Source organism: Grus americana, chromosome 11 (genome assembly GCF_028858705.1).
Source record: "Grus americana isolate bGruAme1 chromosome 11, bGruAme1.mat, whole genome shotgun sequence".
In the NCBI taxonomy this organism is placed as follows: Eukaryota; Metazoa; Chordata; class Aves; order Gruiformes; family Gruidae; genus Grus; species Grus americana.
In genome coordinates, this window is record NC_072862.1 from 23,303,457 (window position 1) to 23,324,837 (window position 21,381).

At 44.7% G+C, this 21,381-nt stretch overlaps 1 protein-coding gene across 1 annotated transcript in view; it reads right to left on the reverse strand.

Annotated features, from left to right (window-relative positions):
- The window catches only part of WNT7A (Wnt family member 7A), a 39,292-nt gene that overhangs the window by 16,612 nt on the left and 1,299 nt on the right, over nt 1-21,381 (reverse strand). The window contains exons 2-3 of the mRNA XM_054838722.1: nt 20,647-20,873; nt 8,614-8,885 (exon numbers count right to left, since the gene is read on the reverse strand). Coding sequence (XP_054694697.1) covers nt 8,614-8,885; nt 20,647-20,873 — 499 coding nt within the window. The remainder of the gene's footprint in view (nt 1-8,613; nt 8,886-20,646; nt 20,874-21,381) is intronic.

The window sequence follows — 21,381 nt, forward strand, 5'->3', positions numbered from 1 at the left end:
AACCTCTGTTATGTGTTGTTCCAAACGCCTCTACTTAGCCCAAGTAACTGAGTTCATGTTACTGACTCATCATTGCAAGGCTCTTGGAAATGTTCCTGGAGATACTTTCAGCACAGACTCTAGAGGTTCAGGTTGTAACTGCAGAAGATTCCTGTTTCTGTCCCCGTTGACACAGGATGGTAGCAGAGATTCAACGGCACAAACTTAGAGTTACGTAATGAGCGGGTATACTTAGTCAGAGATGTAATGAATGAGACTGCACAGTGCAAGATTTCCAGCGTAACTCAGTGTAAACTTTATGTGTAGTATAAACGCTGCCTGTTTGTGAACTAAAAACGTTCCCAGTGAATAGCCTGGCCTAACCATTAGTTTGTTAGCAGACCAATACCGGTCTTCTGTTGTTTTTTGCTAAAATTGCTAAAATATGGAGACGGAAGTGTCTAGTTTTACGTAACTAAACCAGTTTTAGATTTGGAAACCTAAACTTGAAGCTTGATGAATGTCATCTGGGGAATACAGGAGAAGCGGAACTGTGCTCATCAGCTATTTCTGAAAATTTTGCAACAACTTAGGCCTAAATTTAGGCATGAAGCTCAAAAATGTTGGACTCTGATTTAATTTCCCAATAAAACATCAAAAAGCACAGGTTAATAGAAATAATACAAGGCAAAACATGCTCATAGGTCAGAGTTAAGGTTAGTACGTGCTATGGTTTCTCTTTCTTACAACTTTTATTACATGATCAGCATAAGTTTTATGATACCCAAACGTAGCACGTATTTGCTTTGAAGTGCTTATGCTTTGTGATAGCTGCATTTCTTTCAAATCAGTACTGTTTGTTTAGAAATCGGGGCTTTTGGTCTGCAACATGAGAGAGACACTGAAGACTCTACCAAGGGTCGCATCCAAAGGTGCTGAAAACAGTGGGAGAACTGAATAATCTACACAGCAGCTATGTTCGTCCGGATGATGTTCCCCTCTGAGTACTGAATGATAAGTGTATCCCCTGTGGGAAATGTTGCTAACTGTCCAAAGAGAAGGACCAAATTAAATTATAAAAATGTCCAAAAACATGTGACCCAGCCAGTGGCTTTGCTGAGCAAATTAATCATTATAGCGAGCATCTGATTATTTCAGTTATAAAAGGTGCATGGTCTAAAATTTGGAATTTGAGATCTTTGTTATTTATTAACAGACCCTGGCCCTCGGTCTCAGCTATCTTTGTCAGCAGCGTGACAGATTGTCAGCTCTAGTAATCATATACATGAAATGCATGTTTTGCCCATAATGCCAGAATCCTCTAAAATTGCAACTGGAGGTAAGTGATAGCATTTATCATTCCCTAATCTTCAGCATAAATCAGGAATTCAGTTTTCAACCACATAAGATATAGGAGGGAGTTGAAAGCCAAAATACAAGTAGGACCATGTATCACAATTTCTGATTAGCTGAAAGTGGAGGACAAGTGGAATGAAAATTCATTCTTGTGGATTACAGTTCTTGTGCAGTCCAAATCCCCCTCATAATTTAGACTAACATTAACGTTCCCTTTATCTTACCTCTGGGCTGTTGAGAAGATGCAGAGCTTGTCTGTCAAGTTAGGACTTGTTTTAAGACTATTATCTAAAAAAAGTAGGAAAGCCATAAAATAGAACTTTGATCCTTTCAAGTGCAAACAAAATACTGTAAGAGTGCACAGGATGTATATATTTTTTCACACCTAGGAAATCGCCCAGTAGAGTCTCGTTGTGCACTACAAACGCTCAGTAGGGATGGGGTTTTCGGAAGCACTCAGCTGTGTCCTCTGTGGTCCCACCAACCTCAATGGGAGTTTTCCCATTCACTGAATTGGATTTCCTCCAAATTCAGTGCTCGGCCTTTCTGGAAATCCTGCTGCCCCCCAGCAAATGACCAGTGGCGAGGTTGCCAGGCAAGACTTTGTTGCATCTAACGCTCCTTTTCTAATTGCATTGAACTACAACTGTGGTGCCAGGCCTCGAGGCTGGAGTGCTTGGAGAGAAGGGAGGTACTTAGAGCAAGAGGGCTCTGAAACGCTGGAACCGTAGGGTGGGACAGGACTGGGTTTACGTTGGATAACGTGCTGTAACTGGACCCAGGTCTGTGGGTGCACACTCCTTCTCTTTGGACAGCCATGTCAGTTTGAGATCTCTCAGTAGCGGTTTTTACATATTCCGTCTGCTCACAGTGAGGCACAAGCCACATGGATAAACCTTCTCCTAAACTACCTCCATCTGCCCGGTTTAAAATTTAGGCAAAATATTGTACAGCTTAATTAAGCAAGACAGGTATCAGGACAATCTGCATAGGCATATTTGGTGCACCTAACACCAGATCTTCTAGATGTTACAGGACATTTTAGCAGTGGAGCCACATTTTTTATTTGTTAAGACTACTATTGCTTTGTGAGTGGAAGTGTTGCGTGTTGCTTTGGCTGAAGATTATTCTCGTGGTGTTTTCAGCATGGTTATCTCCATTACTGTCTGTTTTATTCAGCTGTGCCACTGCTCTGCCCCATCCTCCACTGCCAGGCTCCGTGTTCACACGTCTAGCAACCTCATCTGTCAGAACTGCTACTGCCACTATTAACAAGGGGCACCTACCTGCCAACAGAGAGAGGTCCCCATCTTCCTACGGGGATGGATGCATAGGACCTTTTCCTGGTCTCTTATCAGCCAGGTAAGAAACGTTGGAAAGGGTTCGGTTGGTTGTGTGGCGTGGGTGCAGCACTGGGCTGAGCATTGTGCTTGTTGCTCTTACTCGCTCAACACATCTGTTGACGACGGAGGTCCAAATGAGGGAGCAGTAAGGGGAGCTGGATGTAAATGAACAAGCTCTGGAGCAAGCAGGCATCACAACTAGTCCTGGGTATGCTTCTCTCTTCGGGATGCCTCACAGGAATTTGTAACTAGAAGTGGAAAGTTACTCCCGAAAAATGCTTTCCAACTTCAAGCCACTCTAAATCAGGAATGTACCAAATGTACCACAGGTCTGATCATTTCAGCAGGAGTTTGTATCTACCAGTAAAGAGGAAAATAATTTATCAGCTTTGTATTTAAGGAGCATCCCTAGCATTAAGAACTAGAAGCTTCTGAATACAAAAATCAGGAATATTTCTGTGCCACGCCACAAAAAAAGTGAAAACCCATTGGAAAATGTGAAGTGCAATTGCAAGGACACTGTTAAGTTCTGAACTCCAAGAAACATGTGGCTGTGCTGCTGATACTATAATATCACTTGATTGCGGGTGCCAGGAGTATCAGGGCAGCCTCACCCAGTTCTGTTCTGCTCGAAGCTGGTCTCCTAGACTCTCTGGAGTCTATGGTAATTTTCAGCAGCTCCAGACACAGGCAAGCTTTATTCTGGTGTGCATGTACCATTAGAGACATTCTTTCTGATGGAGCTGAGAGACAGCTGAATACAGAAGCACATGGTTTTGGTTACGATTAGCCAGTGTGCGGAGATTGCTCAGGGCCAGATTACAGCTGGTGCATATATGTGGGAAGGAATCTTTCGGCTCCGCTATGGGTCCCGTGTCCTCCTGGCACACTGACCGTACCCTGCTAGCGCTGCGCTTGCTAGGCAGCATGCATCTCTGATCATCTTCCGGAAGCAGAGCTCCTACCAGGAGCTGCTGGACTGCTGGGGTCTCCCTGGAAGGTTGTGGTCTTCCTTGGGCAAGGCCACCCCAGCAGGGCTGCGAGCCCACAAGCTCTCCTCTGCAGGCAGCTGAGCTGAGCCGCGGGTGCAAGCAGGAATAGTGCCAGGTTTTCATGTGCTTTAAGACTTAGTTCAGGCAGAACTATTAAATCTCTAGAATTTCATGCCTATATTCAGAAAAATTATAAATGTTAAATTGTTTGGCAGTCTCTCATATTAGCCTTGTCTCTTTTCTAACAATGCGCTAGATGCTTACAACCTTTCAAGTGGTTCTTCTGCAAGAGCTTGTGTTCTGTGCTGCTTGTTGTAGTCAGGCTAATAGGCTAGTTAAAGTAAAAGGTGTCTTGAATGAAGTAGAAATAGCTGCCTCCTCTAGAGGATAGTTAAATTCTTGCAGTGGTGTGGTGATTGCACACTATGCAAGAACTGGAAGAAGTTCAGGAAAGTTATATGGCAGCAATCTCCTTCTGAGGTCAGAGATGCTAGCAAGTAAAAAGAGTGAGCGTCATAAGTGTAGGCTTTACAGAATAGCTTGGGAGAACTCCTGAACTCCTTGCTTTCCAGATACTTCAACATTATTACAGTTTTCCCTAAAGGATAAAATAGTAAACGCTTCAGTCTATTATGATCATTGCATGATCCACTTCAGAAACACCTTCTGGTTTCTCATAGCTTTGCTTGGTATTTGCAGCAACTCTGCTAGGCACATACTGCGCTCCTCCTGTGAGCCTTAGAGCTGAAAGGGAAAACTGAAATGCTACTGATTCAGGGGATGAAGATACATTGCAAAGTTAGTGCACCTAGGTATGCCTCCAAAGAGAAAAGCTGAAAAAAAATCCACCTTGATGTGCTCTTGAATTGCAAAAGCCTTCTAATGCAGCCTGTGCCCATGATTTATAACAATGACTCATAATATTGCATTATACTTAATATGATGTAACGCTGATGCAAGATGCCATTCGTGGAATTTCAATGTCACAGAGAAAAAGAGAGGAGAGAGCAATCTGGTCATGTACCTTGCCGTGCTGTCAAAATGAAAAGTTTACAGCCAAAATATGTAGAACCTTTCAGTACCTACTTTGCTATTTTCTAGCAAGATAACTTGGAGAATAACATTTTTATTTCCTGGAGCATAAATATCTCTCAGACATACGTTATTGTGTTACTTACAGTAATTTAATTAACTTTGTACTTGAGAAGACAAATTTGCTAACAGACAATTCAGTCTTGCAATTATAACCCCTCAGATGGAAATTTGCAGGGCAAATCAGGATTATGCCTTTAAATTAATTCAAGCTTTATCTCTCTTTTCTGACCCAACTGTTATGAATTCTCCTCCTGTTCTCCCTGTACTGCTTGCTTCTTCCTGCAGTGAATCAGCATTTCAGGAAATACTAATTCAAAGAGGAAAGACACCCTAAACTGTTTCTGGAGGTCAGAAATAGCTGCTCTCCAGTAGGTTTGACAAATGATGTGAGGCTTCTCGGGCTGCTTGGGGCCGGTTTTGTAGGGTGTCTGCGATCCCTGTTTTGAACTCTGCCCCTTCCCCTCCAAGCAGCTGGGGAACTTTGAAGTTGTGCCCAAGTGCTACAGAACTGAGTCCTGGTGGTTCGTCCCAAGACAGAGAGAGGAACAGAGAGTTAGAGCCCTGTCCTTTAACAGTAAGGAAAACTACTCGCCACAGCCCAGCAGCGGAGGCAGCATGGGCAGCATCCTGCAGGAACCGCTGGCTTTAGTTTGGAGTGTGGGAGCAGCTGGCAACGGAGACATTTCGCACACGCTCATTGCGGGTGCGACTGCTTCTCGCTGCATCCTGGGTGTGCACACAAATATTTTGCAAGCATCGGACTAGCCAGGCTGTTCAGGAAAAGGAATAGCAGCATGGATGTTCTCCACCTATGACCTCTAAAACCCTCCACATCTGACACAGTGAGTTTTTATTTGCTTCTAGAAAGAGCTGACAGATGCTCATACTATTGCTCTGACAGAGCCACATATTCAGTAGGTTCAGAGAGACTGTTGTTGGCACCACAGGCAGCAGAGACACACCTGCCTGGGTAAAACAAGACTAGGAGAAGCGGTAAGTCTTGAAATGAGATCTCCAAAAAGTCTGGATCAGGCTTTTCCTGGTGGTCCTCTGTTGGTTTATACCGTGCAGTCCTATTTAAGCCCAGTTTCCCTGGTAAGCCCAGCAGGCCTGCCTACTGCAGTGCGCAGTCTGTCAGCTCTTGCTCGCCAAGATGGAACAGATTTATTTACTAGTGATTCTTAAGAAGACAGCTAGGTAGTAATACATGTATGATTTACTGGAACGCATCCTGAATCACCTGCAGCTAGTGTCATCCTAGAGAAGGACCCTTTCACAGGTCATTTGTGAGCCCCGGGGGAGTGAGCACAGTGCACGGTGCAGTTTCACGTGGCAAGACCAGAGAAGTAGAGAGGACTGACTTTTGAACAGCATAGCGGTGCCTACAGGTGAAGACAGCAAATCAATACAAATTGAACATCTAGTTTATTTTTGGAAGCCCAGTAGGTGCCGGTCTGTCTCCTGAGTGCATAAATATCATCAAAAACCTAGCCATGGGCAAGTAAAACTAGACAAGAATTTGTAGCCCAGAGGAAAGCCACCAAGAACAGATTGTGTGGAGGCTGATAAGATCCATATTGCTCCAAAAGGGAGAGTACCACCTCAAAACAAGACAGTCTTTGTTGTGAAAGGGGTAGGTTGTGAGAGACCTAGCTTGCCAAACACCCGTAATGGCCTCTCTCTGCCAATTGTCTTTAAATACTGTGATCTTTCACATAAGAGCAAAGCCTGAAAGGAATCTCTCTAGCAAAAACATCATTTATTCATTCTCTACAGGATGGCGGAGCAACATGCCTCTTCTCAGTCGTGTTACTCTTTCTTTCCCCTGAAGATTTCAAACAGAGATTTGTTCGAACAAAGATCAGTAATTTTGCTCTGTAAGGGATGCAGGAAGAAGCGTAGAAATATCTCTAGATCAGAACAGTTCCTGAGCCTGCTGGAGAAATGGCAGATCGCCAGAGATAGGACACACCACCGTTCTCCCAGATAACAATGCGTAGAGCTGAATCTTCCAGGCATGATCTGTTAGGACAGCAAATTGTGCACATACAGGTGAGAAACACAAGGAGCTCACGTCCTCAAGGGGAGGCTGCTGAGTGTTTTGCCTTCCCACAGGCCCGCTCCAGGACTAGTAGCCCTCCTCCTCTACCCTAGGTCCACACCTGGGTGATAACAGATCCAAGAAATGCAACTTCTTTTTTCTTCTGTATTTGTGAGCTTTGTAATTGAAACAGTTTTCCAAGCCAGTAGCCAGTTCCATCTATGTTTGCGGTCCTCGACAGGCTGGTGTGTCGCTTCTTGGCAATCTTTTACTGCCAGCACCTACCGAATAAAAGCAGGCCTTTCAGGGAAGGACCCTGCCCAGAAAGGTGAAACTCCTCTGCTGTTTTTGATTTCAGTGGATTTGTGCTTGTATAGCAGAGCAGACTGTGGGCCTCGGTGTTTTACCACGCTTTTCAGTATGTGCCTTCATGCTGCCAGAAGCCAAGTACTAAAGATACTGAACCTCAGATCATTTGATTAGCAAAGATTAATGGTTAGTCCTCGAGTTATTCTCAGAATTCAGTGTTAATTTTGCTGGTGTTTTGAAGTACCAGGTTTGCACTGGAGAGCCAGACACAGGCATTTGGGATAGTAGGCAGAGTAAAAACCATAATCTGACCTATAAAACTACTACAGTAGCATTAAATAAAAGAAAAGTTAGGCTTTTGTTTGGGGTGGAAATGGCTTTTCTTCAATGCCATCTGCTTGGCTCCAGCATAAGTGGAGATGTCTCAGAGCCTACAGGTAATTACCACAACAAAAATAGTATCCACAAATTAACTGCTGTTCCTAACTTCCTTCTCCCATTTGCTTCTAAGTCACACTAACATAATGCTGTAATCAGTACGAACGCACAGGAGGGCAAACAGTGGAGAAGGTAAAACAGAGAGCTGAGAGAGCAAGAGGATTTACGTTCCTTCTGTAAGATGCGATCGGCAAAACTGTAACTCCGGTGTGGAGAGCAGCGCTGGACGGTACCTGCCCGTGGCCGTGTGAGAGCGCACAGGCATCCCCTGGCTATCCCCAGCCGGTGTGGGTCAGGGCCCCTCCACCACAGAGCCTGCTCTGAGCTGTGCTGGGCAGCGCCTGACCTGCGGCGATCTGAGGAGCAGCGATCACGTTGGGTCTTGCATCTGCAGCGGCTGCCGCCGACAGTCCGAGAACTGGCCGAGTGCAGCGAACGGCAAAGGCGGCAAACGCCTGGCAGCCATGCCCGGGATCCCCAGGAAGCCTGCCTGGTGGGAGGTGCTGAATTCCTGTCTTCCCGAGCGCTGGTTCTGCAGCACCTGCGTTCAGCTACCTCGTCCCAAAGAATAGGGGTGGGGGGAATCGCGCTGTGCAAAATGATAAACCAAATCCCTATAATGGTGTAACAGTGAGTCAGTCTTTTGCTAAAGTATTTTTCTCCTTGTAGAGGTAGTCCTCACACAAAGAGCAAGGTTTAAACACTTGGGTGAAAATGATCCCTTTTGAAATGAGTGAGAAGTTCATGTCTGAACCTGACGAGAATCCCATTCACCCACACAGTAGCAGGCAAGCTTTTTATCACAAGTACCATTTGACATTACAGATAAAACGTTTGTTAGCTTTTTTCTTTTTACGGTTGTAAAGAGTAACATTTAGACAAACGTGACGGACAGATGGTCCAACAAGCTTGTATAACTTGCAAAGGTGCCTACTTGTCTACTGTAAACGGAGGTTAGCATTAAAGCGCGCCGTAGTTCTCATGCACTGTACGCGATCCAGCCCCATCTCCCATCCCGGGCCGGAGACGACCGTGTCGGGGGGAGAGCAGAGGCACTTACCTTCCGCCCGGCCTCGTTGTTGTGCAGGTTCATGAGCGTCCTGGCGTTTTGCTTAATCTCCCGGGCATCCACGAACACTTTGGCGAATCCTATTCCATATCTGATGTCAGCAGAGCAGCCTCCCCATTTCCATCCTTCCTCTTTATGGTACTGTCCTTGTTTTTCTTTGTCACAACCACAGTCACTCAGGTTGCCCTGCGTACAGGCAGCCGTGATGGCGTGGGCCACTCCAGCAGCAATGATGGCATACGTGAATGCTGCTTCTCTGCTACCTGAAATGAAAACAGTGCAGTGAATACATGCTACAACACGGTGACATTAGTTAGAAAAAGATAGGTAAGTTCCTGCAGTGCAAACATCAGGCGGCTATTATTAGAAGTGCTGTAAATCTGCAGGCATAAGCAGGTCTCTGCTCTTTTAAGTATTGATTTTTGTGGACGTTCGCTCTCTAAAATGACAGCTCTCCATAAGGTAATAGGAGATGAAGTATTATTTAGGCAACTTCATATATATATATATATATATATATATACATATATATATATATAAAAATTTCCAGATGGTATTAGAAGTAGTCAAACAAAACTTCCTATAGCAAAATGGTGGGGTGGTAAATGCTCTAGCTTAAAAAGAAAGGGGAAAAAAAAAGAAAATAGGTGGAATTGGGGGTGAAACTGATAAAACATCCATATTCAACTTTTTAAAAAATCAGCTTGGAAATGGGATTTTATTTAGAAATTTAATTCTACACTAAAAGGTATTTTTAAAGGAAAACAACCTCTGTTAGAAATCTTGTTCTGAAAATATTCTAGCTGAGTTGGAACACTTTTTCACATTGTAGGGGTCACAAAGTTTTCAACATGGACATTTGTGCAAACTCAATGAAATAAGTTTGGGGTTTAATTCAATTTGAATTTCAAAATTTCTCACAGGATGGAAAAATAAATCTTGGCCTGTTGTAGGTACCATGACAAAAGCAAAGCAAAGTAACAGCCTCACCAGAAGGCCGTGAGGCAGCGGTTAAGCCAATGTTATTTTGTGCAATATGGCTATAACAACAGGCTTCTGTTTATTGGGGGGTTCTCACTTTAAATCTGTGATTTAATTTATCTTCTCGAAGCTTTCTTGCGTGTCGGTGTGTGGACTTCCCGCGTGTGGATCCTATGGGATCTGCGCGGCTATTGGAACCAGCCCTGCTGAGAGAGAACCTCTTCAAAACGCCAGGAGGTTTGCAGAGGTTGCCCGTGTATGTCCAACAGCCCTACTCTCGTTTCTCCAATCACAAAGCGTACCCTTGCATCAGTAGGATCAGAATCAGGCTCTTCATTAGGATGGGGCAGATGGGAGGATCAGCTTCCCGTCTCCAAACACCCGCCAGTTAAGTTCTGGCAGATCTCAACTCCTGGCAATAGTTTACTCTACGTGAAACAAGCACATTTCTGCTGTTTATTTGATTTCACAAAAAAATAATCACTTGGGAAAGAAATCTTACAAGCATTTCATTCTCAGCTACATCCCTTTCACGTGTATGATCTAGATTTTTGTACTTGTCACTAAATGGTTCTTTTAATGAAAAATATTCACTTTCTTATGGCAAGGAAGTAAAATGGAAAACAAGATGACGTAATCAAAATCTGTTAATAGGCAACTTCGTGCCCTTTTATTAGCATAGGAAATATATCCGTTGATACTGCTGTGCACTGCGTTTATTGAGGAACTTGTTGTCAAGTATCAGACTTCCTTCTTGTTTTCCCTTATTTAAAAAAAAGAAAAATGGTAAAATGTTGTGGACTTTGCAGATGAGGCTTTCTAGAACTAGCAGCTTTTTATGGAACTCGGACTGTGGCATAGAAATTTGGAAAATTTGGAGTTGTGCTCCCAGGGCCTCTCTGCGGCTGCGTGGAGAGACCAGAGGAGGCAGCTGGAAGTGGGGTCCCACTCCAGAGTGAATCCACAAGGACCTGCCAGGGCATCTTGCTAGTTCCTCTTCCAGTTTATCCTCAACAATACCATCGCTATTGTAAGTACAACGCTATGAAAAATGCACTGATAAACAGGAGAAGGTACAATAAGAAACCCTGGGTTCTCCGCGCAGAAGGGAACAATGCGTTACACCAGATTTCTGTTTCATGAAGCAGCAAAAATGGACAAAAAATGGATTAAAAAAAAAAAAGATTTGAAATTTGTATCTGGTTCTGTTTTTCCTTTGGTTGGATGGTGTCTGATCTAGCACAAGTTGTTTTCGAGATCTAGAAGAAAACCCACTTGGAGATCATTTTCACCTGACACACTCAACGTTGTAAAGCCTAAGCAGCTCTTTTGCTTCTGAGAGGGGAACAAAATGCAACGCAAAGGGTATAAAACCAGCACAAGCAGAATCAGAATCCAATATCAAGCTTGATCATAAACTATATTACACAAATTTAGTTATTTTATAAGTTTGTCTTTTGGGGGGAAAGTTTATCAGCTTTTTAAAACTAAAAGTTAGGAGATTAGAAGGTAAACAAAGCAAGTGTCTGGAGGAATTGATCCTGGTAGGAAGTACCTTGGCACTTGTGCAGCATTGATAAAGTGGCACGGGCTTGTCACGTCTGCATCAAACTATCCCTGTTTTCCATAAATGATTCACTTTTTTAAGCTTCATTACCCTTGGCTGGCTCATAGAAATGTCAGCATACAGGGTAGGCTTAGCTCATTTTGAGCCTCTTCTGTGACGGTGCTTCAGATACCAAAACAGTGTAATAGGGCTTTTGTAACCAAATGGGATAACATGAGAACATGTGTTTTCCTGCCACTTTTAAATAATGAATACTACGGCTCTACTTCTGATTTCAGCAGAAATTCCTGGAGGATCTCAGAGGGAAACACTGCTGCAAGAAGGTACGCTCAGACAGCTGCTCCGTGCAGGCAACAGTTTGTTTCCTCTGAGCTTCTGCCGAAGCTCTAAAGCAGGCTGGTAAGGGAAGTACCGCGCCACTGTCAGCCTAAGCTCAAAACATGGATAGGTTGAAAGGCGCAGCCACATCACTTCTGGGTTCCCAAAGATGAACTATTTGGGAAATGACCTGATATGATTGGCGGAATCCAGAAATGTGGGAGAACAATTGGATCCTACTTTTTTTCTTTCTTGTTTACTTTTCATCCTACACTTTTTATGTGCATCTGACAGCCAACTTAGACCCGTGCCTTACTTTCCCTCTGAAATCTTAGTAGTTAAAAAATTCGAGATCTTAGCTTTAGAAAAGGGTCAGGCTTTGATATCAACACAGTACTGAGACTCTCTTGTATTTACTTTAAGTGATGGTGACTGTAGCATCACAAAATACTTCCTAGGTGGGAACAGCCTGGTTCAGGAGGACAAAGCAAGCGGACAGGAGATACGGTACAGAACGTAGGGTAAGGAAAGAACAGAACGGGCAGCAATGCATCAAACCGTGTGAGAGACAGAGCCCACTTTGGTTAATGCCCAGTATAAGCAAAACATTTCTTTCCTAGCAAAAACAGATAGTAAGCTGATGGTAACATCAAGGGTTCTGCTCTTCTGTAGAACTGAAAGGGTGTGGAAAACCCTAATCTGCAGTCGTTACCTTCTCTAGATGGCTAGAAAGGTCAGACAGTAGCTGGAAAAGTAAACTGGTATGTTTTCAGCAGTGAGATCAGAAAGGACCTTTGGACAGAGCTTAAATAAAATGTACTCATTGGCATGAGCTACTCAAACGGTTTCTTGAACAATTTTCTGACCCATTCGCTAGAAGCGTTGGGTGGAGACCCAGCAATTAAATCTTCTTGCAGTCAATTCCCACTGAATCCATCCTTAAACTGAAACTGAACTTAAAGCTATGATTTTTTTTTAAAATATTTGAAAAACAACTACAAATTTTAAAATGCCTATAATGAACTGATCAGTTGATCTTTGCAGAGGATTGGTGCAAATCAGGATCCCAGAAGCTGGATACACTTAGGAGGTTTTTTTGGAGACTTTGCCAGCCAGTGACTTGCAAGGGTGCACGTAAAAGCACTTGCGATGAGTGAACTGGCAAAAGCAAGAATGCCTGAGACCTACAGGAGTTGTGGACAAAGGTGGAGAGTTAGCTACATGCGTACAAGAATCGTAAGCTGTCATTTCAGCTCCCGAATGACATGCTCTTCTCGTGGTCTCCAACAAGCAAAGGCTAAACACACGCCAGAGCCCAACTCCAAGCGCTGGAAACATCCAGAAAGGATCTGGCAGTCTTTCCAAGGTTGCTCTGGTCCTTTACAAGGCCGGTGATCTGATAGGGGTTTCCAACCATGGCAGCGTTTCCAGGTATAACTGCTGTCTTACCATAGGCGATGTTCAAGCTCCGTGCAGATGTGCTGGGGCTGGGGGGAAGATGGGGGGGCACCCCCTGTGCCTGACCCCAGCAGTGCCACTCGTCAGCACTCGGACTGGCAAGGGGTGCGGGCACCGACGTCTGCCTGGCCTGCTCCCCCCATCCCGACCGGCGGCTGTCCTCAGCCTAAACGAGTGCTTCAGCGCTGTATGAACATGGAGGCTTTTCCTCGTGTCTCAGGCATAAACATCTCCCCGCTCTTTCTATTTTTTTCTAGACTTCAGTAAGGTACGCAGTGTGTTGCAGCTCCATTTGCTCTGATGGCAGATAGCTCGGCATCCATGGCTTCCGATATTTCTGGAGTCCTGTCTTTAGGCCCTTCGCTGGGTAGCATGTGACAATCCCAAGCTGTCTTTAACTTCGTCTCTGAGCTCTGCACAGGCAGCCACCACCGCAGAGTGTCAGATGTCATAAAGGGAAGCACTGAGACTATCGCAGGTACGTGCAAACATAAATATTACCAGCACAGGTGGCTCTCCTAACATGGAGCATAATTATAGACAACTCATGCATACCTTGGAGCATTAATCCTGCAAACGCTCACATGCCTCTCTTTGCCCTTGTGTATAAACGTTTGTGAGACTGGGCTTTCCATGATCAGCAAGTGGCCTGCCTACCAGCTGCAAAGAGTGGTCTGCATTCTGGTTTTAATTTAGCTAACTTAATTTTTTTTTACGTTTCATCTTAAAATTTCAAGAGTTTGTAAAAAGCTTCCCTCACACCGATTAGAAATGAGAACTAAGTTTTAAAAAGAAGCACAATACCTTGGTGTTGCATGGGAAACGGGACCTAAGCCTGCAAGATACAGAGTAGATTGACTTGCAGGAAGTCAGTAGGTGCTCGGCAGTTCGGTACCTCTCGGGATCTAGGTATGTTCCTAAACAGCTTGGCCCGCCCTATCAGTCCCCCTCATAAATTGACTAAGCTGTGAAATAAAAAAGACAAATTTCTATTTATCTCACTGGAAAACACGGGTTGTATTTTTTGCTATTTAAAGCCAAAGGGTCAGAGAGGGAGTTATCTGCAGTGACATGAGCTGAAATATGAATGTGAAAATATAAAGATGGAAAATACAACGTACCTTGCCAATTATGTGCCACGGCTAACATTACTTCACATCTTTCTATAGAGGTCATAACTCATAGCTAGGAAAAATGAAGAACAGAACTCATCCTCTGCCTACTTTGGGGTGTGCCTCCTCCTACCTTGGTAGGCTATGAATGGTCTTGCAGGTTTTTTATTTTTATCTTTCTTTAACCCAGCATGTGTGATTAATAAAAATGGTAGCTTAAAAAAATCATTGAAGTCTCCCTCTCCTGTTTTTCTTCCCCCTTCTGTAACGGTTGAAAGTTTTGAGGGGTTTGGTGCCTTAAAATATTGTACTGACTTGAAATGAAAATGACTGTTCCCTATAAATCGGGAGCATGTTCTTTGCAAAGATTAGTACCAATAAATAAAATAAGTAGAGTTGCTCTAAGAGGCATTTGAGACTTTGGGGAGTTTAGTCACTGCCCGCTTTCACAAGCTAAAGTTTGTTTCATCAACACATGAAATTCTTGGAGAGGAAACACTCCAGGTATAGCAATTATTTTTGGAGATACCCTCTTTAAACTTAGAAAGTTACTACTCCAGGCATGTGCATTACAGAAATCACAGGCAGCATTCTGGAGTTCAAACAACAGCTTCCCCTTTTCGGACGGCTCTGATCCCTCCACACCACCGCCTGCCTTCAGAAAGCGCCAGGTACTGACCCTGCGATAGGAGATAGATTCTACCTTTCGAATGAAATGTAATCTTTTTGTTTCTCTGAAACATGTACTCACAAGACACATCCGAAGGCAGGTATGAAAACCTTCTGATGGGAATTCCAACTGCAGTGACCTTGGGGCAATGTTTTATCTTTCTGTGACAGTCCCTGCTGAGAAAGATTGACTTTTTGGCATAAAGCAGCGTGCTGGGTTTTGGACGTTCAGGCCATATTTCAGCCTGGCCTTTCTTTCGCCTGCAAATAACTGTTCTTGTGCAAAATACTGACATTAAAAACTGGTTGTAAGAGCTGGAAACTTAGCACAGAATTGCAAATTCTGACCTTCCTTGAGTAGATAGCAAGACTCCTCTTAATGACAGTATTTCTTTTCTGTATATCTTGGGGGGTTCGTAACACCACTGGTTCAGAAAAGAGAGTATCTATCAATCTTTCTTCTAAATATTGACCACACTGAACAGTGCAGCAGCACTTAGAACCTAGTTTCCCACAGGCTCGTGCAGGGAATCTTCCATGCAATATAAAAGCAGCAAGCATTTTCATGATGATCTACCAGTGTTTGCTTCCTTGGTCTGATATTTTGTAATTCAAAGAATCAGACTTTAAAACCTGACACAAGAGTATTTAAATACACTGGTATTTAAAATCAAAAAGCTCTAGAAAATGATTGAAGAGGAAATCCTCTCTTGAACACACCTGTACCGGGATGTTTCCAAAAGTGTTTGTCTTTAACACAGTGACAAAATGAAGTTTTACTCTATTATTTTTCTTTTAATTCTACCAGACCAGACAGGAGAATGAGCTACACCTCATTCTCTTTTGCATACGAGCAAAAGAGAGAGTTCCTGATAGCTGCTGAACAAGCTCGTTAAGAGTTTGGCTTGTAGGATAGTTGTCCTTTGTTTCAATAGGCAAGAGTGGGAATGTCCCCTCTCGCTTTATGTTGTTGAAGCCGTAGAAGAAAAGTTTTTTAATATATGGAAAATAAATCACTGCTAAATTCAGTCCAGTGGGCAGTGTAGAGCTAATAGTGTCCTGTATAAGCTAACAGCCTCTCCTGTTTTAGCGCGTACATGTGTAGTGATCCCCGAGTGAAAGGCATTGTGCACAACGTACATGGGTGCCGAGTTGGCCTGCTACGCTCCCAAGTTTTAAGACCAGTTTGTCCATGTGGATTCTTGTTCAGATTTCAGCTTTCCTTGTGCGCATGAGTAACATCAGATAGATGAAGATATCAACGTGATTATACTGAAACATTTATCAGTGTAAAAGAAACCAAAGAGTTGACGCATTTTAGTAAGACCAGGATGAAAATTTGGTTGAAACCACTTTTGCTGTAATGCTCTTCGGAGAGAGCACCACATGCCTTCATAGCCCTCGGCTGATTCCCCCCATCCTCTCCCATACAGAGTCCACGACAGCTTCTGCAAGGTTGTAGTGCCTCTTTTCATAGACCCGCACTGAAACGAGTTTCCACTTTGCTGCATGGCTTCGTAGAGATGCAGCCACACAGCTTGTATTGGTTTTACTCGGGACGTCTCATTTAACAGTGGCGGTGCTGCTCAGTTACGACAAAAGGACGTGTTTGTTTATGTTTGCCCTATGACACCAATATGGAGCTGTCCTCTAGGACGTGTACGCATGTCCTAAGGCAACTATTTGAGATAGGCACTCCTTGGCCTGTGATCATCACAAACAGCAAAGTCACTGTTGGCAAGGGTGTTGACCTCTCACAAGGGTGCACACTGCAGAATGGGCTGCTACGGCGCCGGGTGAAAAGCCTTCACCATAGCACTTGCTCTTTCTGTGATCCATCAGCGCCCAAATCTGATTTTCAGATTCTATCAAAGGCATCTCCGGGTGCTCAGATGATTAGGCTTGAACCACATTTCACCTGAAGAGAGGTGGGCAGGTGTTTTTTGGCCTATCCTGCTTTAAAACCTTGGGTTTGATTGTGGCCCTCTGCAGGACCAGAACTGCTGACCACTGTAACAAATATGTTTGTTTTTAAAAGTGTCCATAATTGCAGCGTTGCGTCATCTCCATGGTTATTTTAAAAATTCTCTTTGTGACTTTACATTATTAATAAGGTGTCTACAGAAATGTCTAGAAAAAAAAAATCCTTGTGTTGATCTTGAACGCAACTTTATCATTTCCTGTCGTAATTGGACCAAGTCCTCAGCTGGAGTAAACTGATGTCACTTTTACTCTGCCATTTCTCTTCATGTTATTGGCACTATTGTCACCAGCTGTCACGATAAGATATCCACAGTATGTCAGCAGGGAAGAATCTCTCTTTTGAAGGACAAACTTGATAAAATGACACAAGAAATGGAGAGGATATGCTGTGCGCTGGTTGGAAGCATGCTGTAATGAGCTGGAAACTCAAGTCTGGGATCACAAATACACCGTATGAAGCATGGATGAATTTAAATGGTTGCTAACTATAACTCTACAGCTAAATTATCGCTGGGAGACGGATTATATGTGAATTTGTTAAAATACAGATATGCACGTGCTACAGATTAGAACAGGAAAATTTTGTTTGATGCTTTCCTTCTACTGACGTCACAGCGTTTCACCAGGGCTAGTCTCCCTGTTGCCATTTTAAAAATAGGAAAGGAGAAGCACAGAGGAAGAGGAGTGCCACGGTCCCTCAGCCACGCAACGGCAGAGCCACGAGGAGAACTTAGCCCTCCTGAATCACCCGGCAGTGTCAACGAGAGAATTTAAATAATCTGGGTATGTTTGCATAACATTCATAAAACAGATTACCCAGTGAAGGTAAAAGTAATGAAACCTGGTTTTGAAAAGCTTTGGCTTGGCGTGCCACGAAAATCATGGGTTGGGAAATAGTTCACAAGGATCTGCGGTATCCAAGGGAACTTATTTGTATGGACTAACACACGCAGAGCCCATTAGCATAAGAGTTACTTAAGCACATCCTCCCAAATTGATATTAGACGTTGCTCGCTGCACGTGTTCAGCAGCGCAGCGGCAAGGCCAGCCGCATTACTGTCATTCTGAAGTCATACCCTAATCATAGAGCGAGTACATCAGTGCCACTCCAGAGGCAGAGCGAAGCCACTAATAGAGAAAGCGGAATGAGGTCATGTGTGGCCCGCTGACTTTATTGCAAGTGGCAAGACAAAGGTGCCCCGCGTACTTCCGAGGTAATAACTTTAAGGATGCAATTGGCCAAGAAATATGAGTCTTTGAATGCTATCGAAGGTACTAACGTTTGAATAGTATTTTGTAACACAGACCATGTCAAAGGACTGAGAATCTAGAGCTGTTGCTGCTAATTAAAAAGCTACAAGGGTGCAGGATCTCTGCCCTGATGTTAACCTGGACTGTTCTCGTGCACAGAAACCTTAAAATACATCCTATAGGGTCTATGGTCCTCCACGTCACGCGTGTCTCTCTCTTTCCTGTCTAGGGTAAGCCACACGGGCCTGATCTCCTGTTTGTGGGCACCAAATTTGAGTTATGGCTTTATGGCACATAGGTTTTAGCCTTTTTATCCAGAGCAAAATATTTCTCTGAATGGTCGCCTAGAGCACATCCCGACACAGAGACCGTAGGGAAAGAGAGAGGAATGTAGGGAAGAGCTGCTTTCTCCTTATAGCCGTAGAAAGATGAGCTGTGTCAGATATTCCAGGTTTCTATACATGCTGATAGGGAAGAAGCGGAAGAACAGGGAGACAGCCTGAGCAGGAGTGGTTACATTACGCTATTTCATGGTGGTTGAGGGCCTGAGTGTTTTATCCTCGAGGCACCACGCGTGTCTTGTGCGCAAGTTGAATCCACCATTGCAGATTTCAAACCTGTGTGATTTTTTTATCAAAGTTTATTTTCAAATGTAAATGTATAAGCTGCTTAAATTTGAAGTTTTTGGTTATTCTTTAAATGAGTCTTATCATTTGGATGCCATTCAACACCTGACAGTGTTCCGAAACCAACAATGAATTTTGCCTATCCATCTTAGCCTGGTAATGGATAGATAGAACGTATTAAGAGTTATCACCTCAAAGACAGATCAAAGTCTACTTCCTTTAATATTGACTTTCTTTAAAAGGTCCTAAATATAACCCGCTAGCTAAATAATTCAATTTTGGGGGGGGGAGGAACTGAGCGCATGTTTATACAACAGACCACAATAACTCTGCAGTTTTATGATTTGTTGGAGAAGAAGAAATCCTTCTCACATTTTCTGTTTAAGGAAATGTTACTCTTAGACTAAATGAGCCCAAACCTGTCAGCCATCCAAATGGACTCTTCACTGACATAAGTGGCAAACACTTGCATGGATCACTGACAGGAACAGCTCAGCTCAAGGAATAGAAACAATGAGCTAATCTGAATAAATGGTCCATTTTCAGATGTTTCACAGTGTCGTGCAGGGTGGTTTTTACATTCCCTACTTGACTCACTGTGTTTGATTATCAAAGGTGTTGAAAGATCTGGTAACCCACACGGGGCTTTCACATTTAGTCGTCTTGTTCTCTTTCTGTTCTTTCCTTAAATATCTCTAAGTTTTGGAAAATACACATATCGGCGTGCCCGCGTGTGATAAAGTTCAGTTAATGCCAGGCGTTCTCGGGAGTTCCAGAGCAGAGTGGCAATGCTGTCTCTCTGCGTTTCATGGGAACGCAAGGAATGAGGCACTAGGGCCGTATCCTGCCTGTCTGTATGTAACTAACCGGTGCCTGGAGCCAGCCCAGTCCAGAGGGTTTCCCAACAAGCTAGAAGCCAGGCACAGCTGCTGTATGACTGCTCGGGGCTCTTCTAGCTGCTGTCCTCGGTCACTTCTTCCATTCTCATGAAACATCCCTGTTTTCTCTCACACTAAGCATCATTTGATTGGTTTTCTATTTTTTTGCATCTACATTTTAGATGGGGAGGAGGCAGAAAGACCTCAAGGCTGGAAACTACAGATCCCAACTTCAACTTCTGGACGCAGAATGCCATACTGTGATGGCTTTCAATGATGGCTCTAAAAATGGCTATACCTCTTTTTGGAAAAGACTTTTCCTCGCTCTTCACATTTTAAGTGCTGTGGAGTCAGCAAACATTGAGTAAGCTCCACTGCTATGTGTTGTGCAGTACCGGGGTATGAGAGTTTTAACCTCAGCTCTGTTTCCTGAGGTATTGGTGCTTGTCGTTATTAATGCTTGTTTTAGCTAAGAATTTTGGTATGTTTTGTACTGTTGCAATAACTGAAAAAAATGGAAACTGGAGATGGGATCTTGTGCCTGTTGACTGGAACAGTCCATTTGTAAATGCCCTAACATCTCAAACCAGAACACACCCGTTCTTTCTGGTGGGACAGAGGGCACTAGATATAGTTGCTATAGAATAACTATTTTATGTGGTGGGAATCTCTTCTAATGAGACAGATTGCCGGACCTTACTCCCAACAAGCAGAAACATCAGGCCAGTATCGCTGTCGAGGCGTTAGCACCCCAGAAATGTAATGCTACCCCCGCTCAGCGTTCGGTCTCTGACCGCTAGCTTTAACCAGAACCAAACACCTTTTTCGCGTCCTTAAGTACATGAACGAGGCTGCTGTCCTGTGCACACAAATGGAAAATGTTTCAGAAAGGATTTGTGAGAGCAGGACAGTGAAATACCGTGGTGGAAGTGCTTTCCTGAACCACAGCAAGGGCCGTGGCAGGTACCATCAGCATGGACGTCAGTCACGTTGGTAACGACAGCCATGGCATCCGGGTGAACACGCTCAAGGTGAGGGCCCTGCCCTAGCTGGCACAAGCTGTGGGAGCTAGCTGGCCTTTCCCAACGCCAACAGCTCTGCCCCATGGTGCTCCCCACATGTCCCCCTTTTGGTGTCACGCGGGTGGGAGCTGGTCAGCAGCGAGCAGAGAGGCAACGTACCCACTTTCAGCTCCTTCCCGAAGACGGTCCTCTCTCCCAGGGCAGAGCAGTTCCAGCGCCCATTGCGAAACTGGAACTGGCACTCGTTGATGCCCATCTGGGACCCTTCCCCGATGACGATAATAGCGTCGGGCCTGCTCTGGCAGATCGCCCGCTGCCGGGGGGCAAGACCCGGGATCTTGTTACAGATGATGCTGGCTCCCAGGGCCACCACAGAGGAAAAACCCCTGCAACGACAAGACACGGGGGGTGGCTGGGGGGAGACTTGCTCCGGAGGCGGACGCAGCACCCCGCCGCCTTCCCACGCTGCAGGGCCCGGCTTTGGCAGGTGCCCCCGGAAAACACCCGCCTTTTCCCCCTGTCGCTTCCCTCTCCCTCTCCCTCTCTCCACAGCCAAAGCAGAGATAAGGAGCACGTGGGCTCCTGCCAAAACGGGACCCGACTTCCTCATTCGTGAATTAAAGCACATGCAGCGGCGGTGCGTGTCCGGGCCACGCACAGGCAGCGGGGCCGGCAGGGTTTTCCCTCTCCGGTTGAACAGTTAGAGGGAGGGAGGGAAGGAAAGGGGATAACCCACGCTTCTCTGCCCCCGGGCTGCGCCGCCTCCCCCTGCAGCCGGGCGCACCTGGACGGGCAGCGCCGCGGCGGCTCGGGCCGGGCCAGGGATGCTGCGAGACCGGAGAGCCGCCACCCTCCCTGTTCCCCTCTCGCTGCGGGCGGCGGCGTCTCCTCCGC